A 16,901-nucleotide genomic window follows, 5' to 3' on the forward strand; every position below is an offset into this window, starting at 1 on the left:
AAGCAGCGCATGGCTTCAAGGTCACGAAGTCCGGAGAAGTCCACTTCGGCCCACGCCTCGTCCTCCTCCGAGGAGTCAGCGTGGGAGTGGGTCGAAGTCGGGGTGTCGAAGTCGAGGGCAAAACATCGGTGGCGTCCTGAGGGCTCTGTGTGAGCGGAAGCGTAGGCGGAAGCATAGGCGGCGGCGGCATTACGCAACCCGAAGGGGTAAGGGGATGGTGCCATCGCCGGGCTTGGCTCTGCCGGAGTTGACTCCTTAGGAGGTGGCGGGGCAGAGCTTGATGACGGGGCATCGCTGCTCGCCACCGGCGTCTTTCCCTCGTCTAGGCTCAGGCTAGACAAGTCCCCAATCAGGGACCTTATGCCAACAGCTGGGCATGGGATACCGGCGGAGAGCGGTGTGTGGCCCTGAGCTTGCGCGGTGTCGGGGTGGTCCCGCCCACGTCGCGCTTGGCGGGCGTGACGAGGGCGGCGGCCCTGGCGCCGCCTGCGCCTGGGCTGCTGGTGTGTGATGTCGTCGTCGGTCGTCGGGGCTCGAGGTGTGAGGAGTACCATGTCATACTCAGATCCTAGAGACATGAACTCTAGGCTCCCAAACCAGATCATCGTGCCGAGATGTAGCGGTCGTACGGGGTCTTCCATCCGGAACTTGTCAGGATGACGAAGATGACACGCAGTGGCTCCCCTACCTGGCGCGCCAACTATCGGTGTTTTGGATCGGCGGGCCATCAACCAACTAGTAAATTTGTACTGCGTGTTCCTGATCCCGGATGGTGATGCAAAGAGACACAAGGTTTATACTGGTTCAGGCAATGGGTGCCCTACGTTCAGTCTGAGAGATCGATCTTGTATTCCTTGCACCGAGGTGCTTGTGGCAGGGGATTACAAGCTGGGCGAGAGAGGGAGCGAGCCCCAGGTCTCTGCGAGGAGCGGTGCAAATTGCTTGAGATGTTGATCTCAGGCAGTGAGGAAGCGTGCGTGTTACAGAGTGTCGAGCGTGTGTTTTTCTATATCTTGAACTCCTCTCTAGAAACGGCCCCGGTCCCTCCCTTTTATAGTTGAAGGGGGGACAGGGGTGATACATGGGGTTGCTACGTAGCGTCGTGCGAACAGAGGCGGCATGTCCGAGCCCTGTAGCCTATCACTGTGGCGGTATGGTTGACGGAGTGGTCCTGTCTTTAATGCACTGGGGCGACGCGCCGGTCACACCCGATCATGTGCGTCGTAGGAGCTCCAGTGATAGCTTGACGCAAGGCATGGCGGACGACGTGCCGGTCGCTGCGCGTTGACAGTATGAAGAGCCGAGGCCCGGTTGGTGCCGAGGTCGAGCCACCGTGGGGGCTCGGCGGACGCGAATCCCGAGGTTGCCGAGACCCTGAAGTGGATTGCCGAGGCTTGGAGGGAGCAGTTGGTTCTGTACACTGATTCCGAGGCTATAGTAACCTGGACTTGACTCCCCACGTCGCGTTGTTCCTGGAGCAGGGGTTAGATAGTACAGTGCAGTGCGGGCGTCGGTCGTGGGCACAGTACCGAGCATAGCGGCCGGTAACCCCTGCCCTGTTCCGTCCCGGACGGTATGGTGTTGATGCGACTTCCCGTCTCGTCGGCCGCTCTGCTGTGTCGAGCCGTCGTCCGGCTGATGTCGCGGGAGTGGTTGGTCGCATTAATTGGACGCGACGCTCTGTCAGGGAGATCGGTCGAGGCGGAGGCGACGGGGCCGTTGCTGAGCCGGCCTCGAGCGAGGCGGAGAATTGATACCGCGTCCGAGGCCTTCCGTGCGAGGCCTCGAGCGAGGCGGAGGTTCGGTAGGCCTGTCCGAGGCCTTTCGTGCGAGGCCTCGAGCGAGGCGGAGATTCGGTAGGCTGTCCGAGGCCTTTCGTGTGAGGCCTCGAGCGAGGCGGAGAGTCGGTGGCCTCGGACAAAGCCGAGGTTTAGCCAATAGTTTGTCTCTTGGCTTTGATTTTGACGGGGTCTAAGCGATTTTTTCGGTTTTTGCTTAGGGGACCCCGTTTTATGGTACCCGACACAGTCCAAACCGGAACAGATGTAGAGTCTAAGTTTGTAGTGTAGTTTAGGACTTTAGGGGCACTCGTCTCTTCTCTTTTTTTTAGGAAAAATGATTTATTAGCTAATGGATTACTCAACTCTTTATCCATCAATTTTGTTTGGTGATGTTTTGGACATAATGAAGATATAGGAATTATAGATTTTACATAAGGTCTGTAATTCACCGATTTTCTTTTTTAGCAAATTATATTACATACTCAAACAGTTGCACATGTAAAGTTAAGCACACACGTACACACAGGATCCTATGAGCACCTCGAAAAAGAAGGAACCAACCAATCTCGAGATTGACGAGGTACGCTTACTATCGATGTGTACTTGTATACTACAAGGAGAAAAGCACCATTAAACTCAAACAGATCCATGAAAAAAAATGTGAGCATCCATGGTATTATGTCGAGAGACTCGGGTCAAATCCAACAAACCAAGCTACGATGGGTTGAAAGCATATATATATATAGAGGCCGTGTTTAGTTGGCCGAATTTTGGAATTTGGGCTATTGTAGCACTTTCGTTTTTTTTTGGCAATTAGTGTTCAATCATGGACCAATTAGGCTCAAAACGTTCGTCTCGCGATTTCCAACCCAACTGTGCAATTAGTTTTTTTCGTCTACATTTAATGCTCCATGCACGTATCGCAAGATTCGATGTAATGGCTACTGTAGCACTTTTTGGGAATTTGGGTTTAGAACTAAACGCGGCTATAACCAATGTGTACCTTGACATAGGACGACCCAACATTTTTTACTTTATGAAATAAATACTAATCTGATGTCATTCAATTTTGCAGAAACCATTCCCTCCTCATTTGTTGCAACTACCCAATTTACCTATCGCTACTTGTGAAATACCATTAACGGGCACAACCAATGTGTACGTTGGCAGTAAATGACTACCACCCCGCGCACGCGATTCCGTTCCCTCCTCCCCCTCGTGCGCCACCGCAACCGAAACCGCGTGCGCCACCGCCGCCACGGCCACGCACTCGCCGACTGGCCGCCCGCCGTCCACGCGCGCGCCGGCCGGCCCGTGCACTCGTCATGGCCACGTAAAACCGTAAAACCAACCCCAAAAAAAGTGCTACTGCCACCCCGAAAGAAGTGGCAAAAAGAAAAGTCATGTCGCGAGCATAAACGCGCCACTGGCATTGGGCGACTCTGCTGGTCTGGTGGAGCCTCTGGCGTGGTCTGGCCTGGACCAGCGGCGCAGGCACTACGGCCGGCTCCGGCCAGGCCCCAGTGCGTGACGCCGCACGACGCCATCGCACGCACCAGGCACCACAGCAGCACTCGGCGGTCGGCAGCGGCAGGGGGCCCGACGCTACGCTACGGCCACACGAACACGGGATTCCGACGCGATTAGCCGCGTGCTTATCCGGCGGATACGGCTATAGCCGCCCTTGATGATCCTTGCTTAACACGAGAGCTCTCTCTCTCTCTCTGTTGTGCTTCGTCGTGTTCGCGACAGAGGAAGGGAAGGAAGGAAGGAAGGGGGAGTTGGTAGTAGATCGATAAAGATAAAGGGCGGCGTCTTTCTTTCCCATATTCCTCACCAAAGCGAGAGACCAGAGAGAAGGGGGTGGTGGGGGATCACAGACAGCAGCGGCTGCACAAAAGCGTTCGTCGGGGCTTTGGATTCCCAGGAATTCCGTCCCAAAGCAGCAGCCGGCCGAATCGCGGGACCCCGCCGCCCGCGCCGGACCGCCTGCGCACACCGCACAGCGCACGCAGGTCTACTCCCCTCCCCTGTCCCTCCCCTCCAACCGTCCGTCACCCTCCTCCCGCCGCAGCAGCGACAGCGGAGCGAGCAAATCTTGGGGGCTTTCGCACCCGCTCTCCCCGTGCTGGTGGCTGGTGGTGGATTCGCTTGCTCCCCCTTTTTCTTCTCCCGTGTACCCCGGGTCGGGTTGGGTTGGATTTGGTTGCGAGGTGAGGTGTGGTTGGGGGTGGGAGAGGAGAGCTCGCTCGCTCGCGCGCGCGCTCGGGTGGCGGAGTGGTTACTACTTCCCCGCTTGGCTTCTTGCTGGTGCTGCGCCCGCCCCGCTGGGCCGTGTCGTGCCATTAAAGCCGGCGCCTTTGGGTTTCTCTCTCCACCTCTCTCTATCCGCCCCCGCTCTCCCACTCCCCTCTCCCCCTCTAGCTGCAGATTGGTGCCTGCCTGCCTTCCCCCTCTAGCTGCGGTCAGTGGTTTGGGCTGGGTTCCGCCGCCTGCTCGGGAGCTCGACCGGGCCTCCGAAGTCCAAAGCCGCCGCGCCGCCGCCTTCCCGGGGCACGCCCCCTCCGGAATTCTTGCCTTCTTGGGGCTCCGAATCTCGCCGCCGGTCCCCGCCACGCGGGTAGCGCCGGGGTTTGATTCGCGGCGTTTCTTGCAAATTCGGGGTGATTTGGGCCCCTGGATGGCGAGGATTTGAGTGGATTCGAGGGGAACAAGTGGAGGTGGAGTTCTGATTTGGTTCGCCACTTCGCCGTGGTATGTGCCATGAGGAAGCTCTTCTTCTCCGAGTCGGCCTGCAAGGAGACCAAGCTCCACTCCGCGCCCCACTCATGGCTGCCCCTCGAGAGGGGGAAGCTCTCCAAGTTCTCCGGCCATGCCGCCGCCGGCTCCTCCATGTAAGCTCCCGCCCGTCGCTTGCTCTGCCGTATCTGATTTCCGGATTGATTTCGCAAGATGTGCTCGGTTATGCCTGAATTGTGTTCCACAAGACTCGGTCTTTTAGGTTCTGATGTTGATTTGGCTGTGCAAACTTGGCTGATTGAGATGTTCATCCTCTTCTGTCTGTGCTGCAGAGATTCCTTGATGAAGATGCCGGAGCCGGCGGTGCTTCCGCACTTCAAGCCCGCGGACTATGTCGACGTACTGGCCCAGGTACATGAGGAGCTGGAGTCCTGCCCTCCTGACGAGAAGTCCTGCCTGTACCTGCTCCAGTTCCAGGTCTTCCGCGGCCTCGGCGAGGCCACGCTGTCACGGAGGAGCCTCCAGTCCGCGTGGGAGAAGGCGAGCACCATACACGAGAAGCTCATCTTCGGGGCATGGCTCAAGTACGAGAAGAAAGGGGAGGAGGCGATCGCCGACCTGCTCACCTCGTGCGGCAAGTGCTCGCAGGAGTTCAGGCTGCTGGATTTCGTGTCGCAGGTCTCCACTGGGTCACATGTGATGAGCTGTGATGATGATGAGTCTGATGAGTTTCGGGGTTCTGCAGTGGTTCAATTCCGGATAAGAGATGATATGATTGCATGCGATCGACGGAAGCTCGCCGCTCTGTCGACTCCACTGTATGCAATGCTTAACGGTGGATTTAGGGAATCGTATCTGGAGGTCATTGACATGTCTAGAAATGGTATCTCCCCTATTGGCATGAGGGCAATCAGTAAATTCAGCCTATCAGGAAGACTACCATACTTGTCCGCTGATGCTATCTTGGAGATGCTAGATTTTGCCAATAAATTTTGCTGCAAGGGCCTCAAGGATGCCTGTGAGCGAAAGCTTGCTTCTTTCGTCTCTTCAAGGCAAGATGCTATAGACTTCATGGAGTGTGCTCTTGAGCTGGGCTGTTCCATCCTTGCTGCTTCGTGCTTGCAAGTGCTCTTAAATGAGCTTCCAGAGTGCTTGAATGATGAACAAGTGGTTAGGATATTCTCCTCTGCAAATAAGGCACAGAGATTGACAATGGTTGGCAATGCATCTTTCTCCCTATATTGCCTTCTTAGTGAAGTTTCCATGAGTACCAACCCAACATCGGATGTCACTGTAAGTTTCTTGGAAAAGCTGGTAGAGTCGGCATCAGATTCTAGGCAGAAGCAGCTGGCCTTACATCAGCTGGCATGCACCAGATTTCTAAGGAAAGATTACCCTGAATCTGAGCGCCTGTTCAATGCTGCCTTTTCTGCTGGCCATCTCTATTCGTTAGCGGGTTTGGCTAGATTGGCCTCTCTTAGGGGTAATAAGCATTTTGCTCTCAAGTTGCTAGACTCTGTCATGTCATCTCGGTGGCCTCTTGGGTGGATGTATCAAGAGAGAGCACTATATTTGGAAGGTGATAACAAGTTAGAAAATCTCAACAAGGCTACTGAGTTGGACCCTACTCTTACATATCCCTATATGTTCCGAGCTGCATCTTTGATGAAAAGGCAAAGTGTTGAAGCTGCATTGATGGAGATCAACCGGATCCTTGGATTCAAGCTGGTGCTGGAGTGCTTAGAACTGAGGTTCTGTTGCTACCTTGCTCTTGAGGATTATAGGGCTGCCTTATGTGATGTGCAGGCAATCCTCACTCTTGCCCCAGATTATCGTATGATTGGTGGCCGGGTTGCTGCCAAGCAGCTGCGAATGCTAGTGCTAGAGAATGTAGAGCAGTGGACAGCTGCTGACTGTTGGATGCAACTTTATGATCGCTGGTCGGCTGTGGATGATATAGGGTCCCTCTCTGTTATATATCAAATGCTGGAGTCAGATAATGCCAAAGGAGTTTTGTACTTTAGGCAATCTTTGCTTCTTCTCAGGTAAATTAATTAATTTATGTTATTGCTTAGAAGAATAGTATGCCTAATCCAGTATTATAGAGTAACACAATAATGGTCATAGTAGATGCTCATGCTATTGCACATGGTTTGGCAACTTGGCGTCTTGGCATGTCTTACACCTACTAGTATCATGTGTCTGAAAGCTGGAATGTTCTTACATGTTTGTCTTGTCAGCATGTTTGCACATGTCTTCTGTGCCAAGTGCTAACTTACTGCATGTTTTTTATGATATCGCTATTTGGGGTGTTAGGATTGATATGGTTTCATTTTATGTTACCAGATTAAACTGTCCTGAGGCGGCAATGAGGAGTTTGCAGCTTGCTCGTGAGCATGCTGCAAGTGATCATGAAAGGCTTGTCTATGAAGGATGGATATTGTATGATACTGGCCACTGTGAGGAAGGACTGCAGAAAGCGGAAGCATCAATTGCAATACAAAGGTCATTTGAGGCATTATTTCTGAAAGCTTATGCTTTGGCCGATTCGAGTCTTGATCCTTCGACCTCAGCAACAGTTGTATCACTTCTAGAAGATTCATTGCGGTGTCCCTCAGATAGACTTCGGAAGGGTCAGGTAAGGGCTCTTTTTTTTTCCCTCCGCATCATTTCCTTCTTTTCACTTAGCTAAATGGACCATGAATGATCAGGAGCCGTTGTCCTTTTTCTGCCTTGACATGCTGCATAATGTTGGGATTTAAGACATCTTGTACCAAAAACAGGAATATAGTTGCCAGTTGCCACTATTTATTTTTTTTCCTAGACTTTCATCATTCTCCTTGGAAAATATGAAGTGGAAATTTATTGCTACATTTGTTGAGTAGTCGCTTTTTTGGGGTAGAGAGGGGTATTAGATTCTTGCTATTGCTTTCATTCTTCACCTATGCATTTGTTCAACTGCCAGGTGTTGCTAAATTTTGTTAGGAAGTTAAGATGTCCTATTTATTCATTGACTATTGTTGCATTAAGTATGGGAATGTCAGTCTCACTCTTAAAAATGGCTGTCCTGTTTCTCCTAACATGGCAACTGATCAACTGGACTCTTGGGTACACTCTTGTTTAATTTTATTTCCTGCCAAGTAGTTGGCCTGTTAGCTAAGTTAGAGCATCCGATATCATCACTATTACTGGAAATTTTCACTTTAACCCTACAGATAAATGAAGCACTCCTTTCAATGGCTAATGAAAAGATTTAAAAAAAAATACATGAACTTGAGAAACTGCCCTGTTTATGTCTCTGTCATTCTAGTTTGAGATGTGCATAACTGCAACTTACTGATAATTATCTAACATCTTGTAGGCTCTAAACAACCTTGGAAGTGTTTATGTGGATTGTGGAAAGCTAGACCTGGCAGCTGAATGCTACATTAACGCCCTAAAGATTGGCCACACCAGAGCGCATCAAGGCCTTGCAAGGGTTCATTTCCTTCGGAACAACAGAGCAGGTGCATACGATGAAATGACCAAGTTGATAGAGAAGGCCAGGAACAATGCATCAGCATATGAGAAGAGATCTGAGTACTGCGACCGGGAGCTGACAAAAACGGACTTGCAGATGGTCACCAAACTCGACCCTCTGCGAGTCTATCCCTACAGATACCGTGCTGCTGGTAAGCACCGCTTCCTGCTGCATGGCATATCCAGTTTCTTATAATTTTAGTATGACAAAGCTACGACCTGATGTGATCCTAGGCCACCAGATTCAAAGCAGATTGAAACTTGAATATAAAATCCTTGACGCAGTAGTTTATAATAATTGTTAATAGACGTAGCTCATCTGCTCAACTTCCAGTGGTTCGTGCTACTTTAACGAACCAACTACTCTGGTTCCTGACATTAGCTGGTGAGAAGTCAATGTAGTCTGCCATTGTCTATGTTCAACTTGGTCAGTAGGTGTAACAACCATAATATACTTCATTCAGTCCATGAATTAGCTCATCTGTTCACTGTTCTGTCGCCTCATTTGCTGACGCAGACTCTTTCCTAATTTGATTTTGTTGCTCAGTGCTGATGGACAACCACAAGGAGAAAGAGGCCATCGCGGAGCTGACCAAGGCAATCGCCTTCAAGGCGGACCTGAACCTGCTCCACCTGCGCGCGGCCTTCCACGAGCACATCGGCGACATCTCGAGCGCCCTCCGGGACTGCCGCGCGGCCCTCTCGGTGGACCCCAACCACCAGGAGATGCTGGAGCTTCACCACCGGGTGAACAGCCAGGAACCCTGAGCGAGCGCCCCATGGTGTACATACAGGACAGGAGCCCTCATAGCCATACCAGTGTATGTTTTGTACCATACACACAGCAGATCAATGTAAGGATAGTAGAAAGCCAGTTTAGGTCTCTCCCTCCCCTTGAAAACCAAACACCCCATTCCTTTGTGTCCGTAATTAGATATGTTGTTTGCTATAGCCTCCCCTTAGTAAATTATTGTTGTCGATTGTGATTAAGCCTCCTAATTGTACCCGCCATGTGCCTCAGCGGCCCATGCTGCCAGAATCAAGAAGTTTTGACTGTACCATGTGTATGTAAATGAAATGGGAAAAAGGATGAATGGAAGCTTTTGTCGGCGCGAAACTCAGGCATGCAGGCAACTTGCCGAGCACTGATTGATTGCACATGTGCAGGTTGATTTATCTGGAGTGTTCTTTGTTTAATGCTACTACCCATCAATCAGGATTACTAACATGCTGTCATTATTGCACTGATTCGGGGTGAGGACTGAGGGAGAGCAATGGCTGACAACAGCTTCTGAAAATGAATGGTCAATGGTTGAGGAGTGAGGACTGGGGACAGGGCAGGGTATCACTTTCTGAGGCTGAATGGTCCATGAGTAGTGAATCGGAACGTCTCCCTAGTGACAGGAACGGAACAAATCGTAGAATTCCTTTTACCCATGATGAGCAGCACTTGCCACTTTGTGGTGTGCTTGTATGTGACGTTTGGCTATCTGAATTGACTGATGCATCAGGGATTAGCATGCAGTCACTGATGACGACACATTGGATGATTTACATATATGAAGTAAAAAGAGCATAAAGATTGAGATACAAGTCACCTAGTGAGAAGCGACTTTCAGCGTCATCCTTTCCCACCCTCATTTACATCTTACGAGTAGGAGATCTGCCTCGAGCTGATGTTCTGAAAATTCATACAAATTCTTCTCTAAACAGTAACCACGCACTGTACACACTCCATAGTTTTGTCCGTGCCTTTATCATCTTTCTTTGTTTTTCGTGGAATCGTTCACATATTTTCGTTGGTTTGCCGAACAACAATCTCAACAAATACGATCCCATGCAATCACCAAGATCTCCATTCTCCAACACAAAGTGAAAATAGAAAGGCGCTTCAATTAGGTGATTGGTGTAACCATCCAGGCACAAATGACAAAAGTTTCGAGGCCTTTCGCTGGCTTTCTTTGTGCCCAACTGCCGGTCGCCAAATGTGGAAAACGTCAAGAATACTCGCGTCATGGGGGTAGCGGCCGCCCCCAACTTTTGTGGTGGAGTTTCGGCGGCAAGCTTCCCTGTGAGAGGTACATGAAGAGAAAACGATGTGAATGCGTTGAATGTTTCACGGGTACCGGTGCATATTGGATAAGCATGGAATGAGATTATGAGAACGAAGTGAGGATAAGAACAACTAAGGTGATGATAAGTTGTTCGTAGTATCGGCTTCTCGAGCATAAAAACAAGTTTCAAGGTGAGACTTAATTGGCAAAAGAGGACGACCTTTTTGGAATGGGGTATATACTTTGTAGTTGTACCATCCTGTTTTTAAGCTAATGAAAATAAGGCATAAGCTACTTTGATTTGCTGGACATCTTCGGACCTTCAGTGCACAGCCTATCTGTCTTTCTGTGCCCTTTGATTATCGGATTTGCTAACGCTCGGACGTCCGATCTAGAGTGCTAGCATAATACGGTGCCCCGCCTGCTGCACGCCCGCGAGTACGTGGGATTCGCTTGCAAAGGCGGGACCACCCCGCAGTGCTCCTTTCCCGTGCGAATGCCTGCCCGCGCCCGCTCTTCCAGACCGCCCGCGCTCATGTGGGTCCTAGTCACCTGCCCCGCCTGTGGATGCGCACCACAATGCGTTTGCCGGCCTCAGACTCCCGCAAAGTGACCCATGGCAGCGCCCAACAGCTGCAGCAGGCGGCTGTGGCAGGTGGGTCCCATTGCAACATGTGCAACACCAAATCTACTTTTGCAACATCCAAATGAACCACTTGCAACATATGTCCGAAACAGTCGAAACACTTGCAACATATGTCTGAAACACCAGAAAAACATGTGTGTAAGTGTGTAACCATTGCAAACATATGCAATATCTAGATGAAACGCTGGCAACATACATATAAAACACCTGAAACACTTGAAACATACGTTTGCAACATGCATGTATATGCAACATCCAGATCTACTTTTGCAACATCTAGATTAAACAATTGCAACATACATCTGAAACAAATAAAATATTTAGAACATACAATTAAAACATATGTGTATAGCGCTTGCAACATGTGCAACATCCCGATCTACTTTTGTAACACCGATATAAAACACTTGCAACATACCACAGAAATATCTGAAACACTTGAAACATACGTTTGCAATATGCGCTTTCAGCGTAACATCTCCTTGCTACATAGGAATGGAGGCTCGTCGACGCGTGGAGTTCATCGATGTAGAGCTCGCCTCACTGGTGGAGAAGGCCGTGGCGGGTTGCACCAGTGTAGAAGGCAGGCCGCTTGCTGGAGAAGGCTGCGAGGCGGAGTAGGACGCGCGGGAGATGGAGCGTGGCACGGCGTGTGACCCGGCATGGCACGGTATGAGGGAGCCACGTGGCATGGGATCGATGGGAGCGCGCGAGGGATGGAGCGAGCGAACGGCACGGTGATTTCTGTGATCTGGGAAGCGGTTTCCGGGCGAACGGACGCCCTATTCCAAAAGCATCTCCGTTTGATTATTTGTGAATCACCATATATGTGAACATTTTGTGAGTCCGCCAGTCAAATCATGAGCATTGCAACTACTAGTACGAAAGCAGTGCTCCTTTAAAATTGCTGCGGGGGTGTTCGGCTGCAGCAAAAAGCAGCAGCTGCTGCTTGGTGCTACAGTAATTTATTCCTCTGGTGCCACTGATCGACCTCCGCCACTGCCACCGCCAGGTGTTCAGGCTGCATGGTTGCGCGACGCGTACAGTACTTAAGCTACCACACCCGATGATTAACTACTAGCTAGCTCGCTAATCACTCGTTGCCATGCATATATATGCACGGTCATCGTATATAATTCATCGACCACAACAGTCTCTCTCTCTACCATTACTAATTAACGGTTCCGGGTATAGCTCGATCATCAGGCGCCTTGTACTGGTTGATGGAGGCGCCACACGGCCAGGGTAGTCCATGAGCTTGTCGAACGTGCCGTCGGGCACCACCCGGATCTCCAGCGGCCCGATGGAGCGGTCGGTGGCGCGGCCCTGGCGGTAGACGCTGTTAAGGGGGCCTCCTCCACGGCCAGGCAGCAGTCCTCGAACACCGCCGCGGCACGGGCGTCGCCGTGGCCGCGCGCGCCCCAGAACAGCATGTAGTGCCCGGGATGGTCCCGGCGTCCGCGTAGCTCGTGTACCCCACCACGCGATGCTCCGAACGGGGCCCGCTGCACCGCGCCGTTCATCGCCGCGTGCAGCTCCGCCTCGTCGGTCTTTGTCGGAGCCGATGCTCAGGACCACGTTCTTGCGGCGCCTGAAGTTGAACACGATCTCGTACTCATATCGTGCCCGAGCTTGACGTCGACGAGGTCCACGAGGTCGCGCTGGTCGGGTTCGCCTGCGTCTCCTAGATGCAAGTGGCGCGGGCCAAGCCGCTAACCCGCTGGGCTAACCGCGCCGCAAACCCACGCAGTCCCGCGCCGCAAGACCGCAAGATTGGAACGGATTGATATGGCTCGTCCACGTAGCCCGGCGGCGCCGCAACGACCCGCATATCCCGACGGCATCCTGGAGCTCGGAAACGCGCGCGCATGGCGCACTCCACTGCTCCTGGTCTGAACTTTTACGGTGTCGACTTCTACCACCGGCGCCTTCCGCGCAGACTATGGCGCTGCCTTGCATTTTTCTACGCTCTATTGGCTTTCCATGTCCAATCGTTGAAGCAATAGCAGAGGTATCGGAGTCGTCGAGTCGATGCAGAACAACACAATGGCGACGAGATGAAGAGCAGGAGGATGTTCACCACGCCGCCGCGGCGCCACGGCGAGCAAGAGTTTCACCCAGACGCCGACGCCGGGGGCGAGCACTGATGGAGGCTACTACTCGACCTCGATCGAGTCAGCGACATCCACGTACGTACGCCTACGCCGGTGTCAGGCGGTGAGGCTGCTTCCGCTTCAACCGGCGGCCAAGCATCGGAGTACGTGCATGCTGAACGAGGCGGGACTGCCCGATTGCCGCGCACGCTAACGCTAACGGAGTACGTGGATGTACTCGCACCCGATTGCCGCGCACGCTAACGCCAGACTTACGAGGCGGGACTGCGGGCCGCCGCGCGGACGCCGCAAGGTGACGCGGCAGAAAACGGGCAGCCGCGCATGGCCACGTACAGGCAAGCGGCGTACGCGGAAGCGGAACGGGCTGCCCGTAGCTGCGCCGTTTGCAGCGGCGGCGAGAGCCAGGAGGCGGCGCGCGTAGAGCTGCCGCAGCCGGTCCTCGCCGTGGAGCTGCCACAGCGCGCGTGGAGGTGACGCGAGGAGAGCTCCGGCCCTGTGGCGCTCTGGTCACCGCGAACGGTGCGCGCGAGCTCTGGCCCTGGCGCCGTGGGCGGCGGGGGCGAGCTCAGCGTGTGGGAGGGCAGCAGCGAGGGCGGCGGTGCGGAGCCGCGACTCGAGGAACACAGCCAGCACCGAGGGGCGCGGACGTGGAAAGGGATTGAGAGAGAGGGGGGTATTTTCGACATCTTCGCTGGCAGACCCACATGTCAGGCTAGCACACGGTGAAAAACCAACGGAAGGTGGACGGAATGACGTAAAGGGTAAAAATGTTTCGGACGATGGCACCTATGACCACTCGAACTTTTTAGTCACTACGGGATACAGTAGTTTTGCCGTGTGCCACAGGCACTCGGCAAAGACCAAAAAACACTCGGCAAAGGCTTCGCCGAGTGTAACACTCGGCAAACCGCACACGGCATTGTTTTGTCGGCAAACAGCTATTTGCCGAGTGTTTTTTATCGCGCACTCGGCAAATGGTTTGCCGAGTGTCAAATTTGACACTCGGCAAAAAAAAGTGGTTTGCCGAGTGTTTTTCCAAAATACACTCGGCAAAGGATTATTGTTTGCCGAGTGTTTTTGGAATTACACTCGGCAAACCTATTTTCCAAAGAAAAAAAAATATTTTTTTCTCAGCGTACTGTTACTGTTTGCCGAGTGTTTTTTTGATATTACACTCGGCAAACCTATTTTCCAAAGAAAAAAAATATTTTTTTTCTCAGCATATACTACTGTTCCAGCCATGGATTGCTTAATTTGCACGGTCGTTGCCGACAAGACAAGATCAAGAACGGGCATCACGGTGCAGTGCAGTACATTGGGACGGCAGCTTGGAGTCCGCCGCCTCCGCCATGGCCTCGTAGTAGTAGAAGTCGAAGTGCGACCTGCTGCCGGGGTACAGGTCGCTGGCGCCCTGGATGCTGAAGAGCGACTCGTTGGACGCCATGCTCCACTCAGCCTGCGACACCGACGTCCTGTGCTGGAACATGTACTGAAGTCTGGACTGCCCAGAGTCCTCACAAACATAACACATAATTTTTATATGGTAAGACACATAGTTCAGATAGCACAAATCATTTCAGTTTAATTGTAATACCATGAGAGTGTGAATAAAATGTGTGGAACTGAAAGAAAATGTATAGTTCAGAGAGCACAAATCATTAGCCACACTCACCTACTACAACCATTTCGTTTCTGGTTATAAAGTGCAGCAAAAGGTAACTTATCCTTAAACACACTCACCTAATACTACAATACTGCTGCAATTAAGCAGCAAATTAGTGAATGTCTAGGAGCATATATACAAAAATGTAAATTACACCAACATCATCACGCCCAATTAAACAGCCCAGAGGTTGCATAAATTGCAATTAAATAGTTCAAATGTACTGTAATCCATGTCCTTTCGATTATGTGCAAGGTTAAATAGATGACAGTGTAGATATGCTAAGTTCAGTACAAAGAAATACTTCAAAACAGAGAATCGATCTAGAGAACTAACAAGGTACAGAAGCAGTTCTACTGCCGACACACATGCATCCTATTTCAAAGCTAGGAAGGATTAAACAAGTATTTAATTCCAAGCATGTATGAACCGAGCACTAGAATAATTAATTAGAGCTGCAGGCAAACATGTCACAATTACTGGATGATTGGTCGGTGAAGCACAAAAGTAACAATTGACAGTTTGAGAACTGAAACTTGTTGCTTACCTGCTCAAACTGATGAATTCACAGCAAGGTGCTTATATTGCACAAGCACTGAATCCATGTCCAGCTGCTGCTCTGAATCCAAAGCATTGCAAACCTGCACCCTGTGGCAAAAGAAAGAAGCCAGCCAAGTTGCCGATTGAAAATGGAATTAGCAAAAGCCTACTGCTGCTGAAAATCCAATTAATGTGAACTGCTGCTCCTGCTCTTGGTGCTGTGCATGCACGGGTTCTGGATGAGCACCGATTGGTGCTTGGAAGCTGAGCACGGCCAACCAGAGGCGAGTGAGCTTCGGCGAGGACTGGACACTGCCGCGCCGAACTGCAAACAGAGGGATGGAGCAGGCTCGGGTCTGCACGAGCACACACAGGTTTTGACCGGTGAAGGCACCGGCGCCTGCGAGCTGCACCTGAGAATTACGAACTGGGACCGAGCGCAAGAAACAGACACGGGCGAGCGCCAAAAATTCGACGGGAACTCGACCAAAACAATACGATTCATCCCCAAACTTTGCACAGGCAATCACCACAGAGTAGGTAAGCTATTCCTAAGAAATCATCGCTCAATTCGTGCTCAAACTCTAGAAAATCCAGATCACGTGCGAGAACTCGAAAAATCCCCAAAAATAAAATCGTGGTGCTCAAGTGAAGGATTTGTTAGGGGATCACCCTAGCCTTGATCACACATGTCCTAGCACCAAAATCCCTCAAGAAGTTTCACCCAAATCACAACCAAATTCGACGAACCAAAAATCACTAAAAATGCCTCCGAAAATCACACAAAAATAAAAACTTCAGTTTTGGAGAGGGGAACAAGTGGTGCACGAATTTGATCCTGGGATTAGCTCAAGATGTCGGATTACAAGCCACTTCAGTTTTGGCGGCCGGGGGTAGGGGCGGCGGCGGCAGCCGGGGACGGGTGTGCCTGTGTGCGTGTGCGGCACGGGTGGGTGTGCGCGTGTGTGGCTGTGTGCGGCCGGATGCGGGGGTATACGAGTGGGGGTTTGCCGAGTGTGCAAAATCTGGCACTCGGCAAACCCCTTTTTGCCGGGTGTCAGAAGTGAGGTTTCTTTTTCAGTTTTTTTTTCTTCTTTTCTATAACATATTTTTTAAATTGTTTTTTTAAACCGAGAGTAAATTATTTGTTTGAGGTCCTAAACGAATTCAAATCAAAAAGTGGTCAACTACAAAGTTTCATAACTTTTCGAGATCTACAATTTTCATTTAGGAAGTTTTCCCATTCGAGGTCGTTTGAAAAATTCGAATTTCAAATTTAGAGATTCAAACGTAGTTTTGCATGATAAGATGATTTCAAATCAAAAAGTTGTCAACTACATAGTTTCATAACTTTTGGAGATCTACAATTTTCATTTAGGAAGTTTTTCCATCCGAGGTCTTTTGAATAATTCAAATTTTAAAATTTTCAAATTCAAACGTCGTTTTTGCATGACAAGATGATTTCAAATCAAAATATTGCCAACTACAAAATTTCATAACTTCTCAAGATCTACAAAGTTTATTTTGGTCATTTGTTCATCCGACATAGTGGTAGTAACATTATTCACAAATCTTATATATCTCTCTTTTACTTTCATGAAACTAATATGAGAGATGTAGATTTTATGAACAACGTTATTGTCGCTTTGTTAAATGAAGAAATGACCAAAATAAACTTTGTAGATCTTGAGAAGTTATACAACTTTGTAGTTGAAAAGTTTTTCATTTGATTTCATTTAGGGCCTCAAAAATTGCTTCGAAAAACTGATTTGCCGAGGGCAAAAAAAAAATGCACACGGCAAAAAGCCTGTTTGCCGAGTGCCAAAACAAAGGCACTCGGCAAAA

At 50.6% G+C, this 16,901-nt stretch overlaps 1 protein-coding gene across 1 annotated transcript; it reads left to right on the forward strand.

Moving 5' to 3' along the window:
* Positions 1-4,539: 4,539 nt before the first annotated feature.
* On the forward strand, positions 4,540-10,396 carry LOC136486948 (ETO1-like protein 1). Its single transcript, XM_066484034.1, has 5 exons — positions 4,540-4,675; positions 4,853-6,565; positions 6,867-7,158; positions 7,882-8,191; positions 8,587-10,396. Exons 1-5 carry the CDS (start codon positions 4,545-4,547, stop codon positions 8,805-8,807), a joined length of 2,667 nt encoding a protein of 888 aa, XP_066340131.1. The 5' UTR covers positions 4,540-4,544; the 3' UTR covers positions 8,808-10,396.
* Positions 10,397-16,901: the final 6,505 nt, after the last annotated feature.

The sequence above is a fragment of the Miscanthus floridulus genome, chromosome 10, assembly GCF_019320115.1.
Source record: "Miscanthus floridulus cultivar M001 chromosome 10, ASM1932011v1, whole genome shotgun sequence".
NCBI classification, from domain to species: Eukaryota; Viridiplantae; Streptophyta; class Magnoliopsida; order Poales; family Poaceae; genus Miscanthus; species Miscanthus floridulus.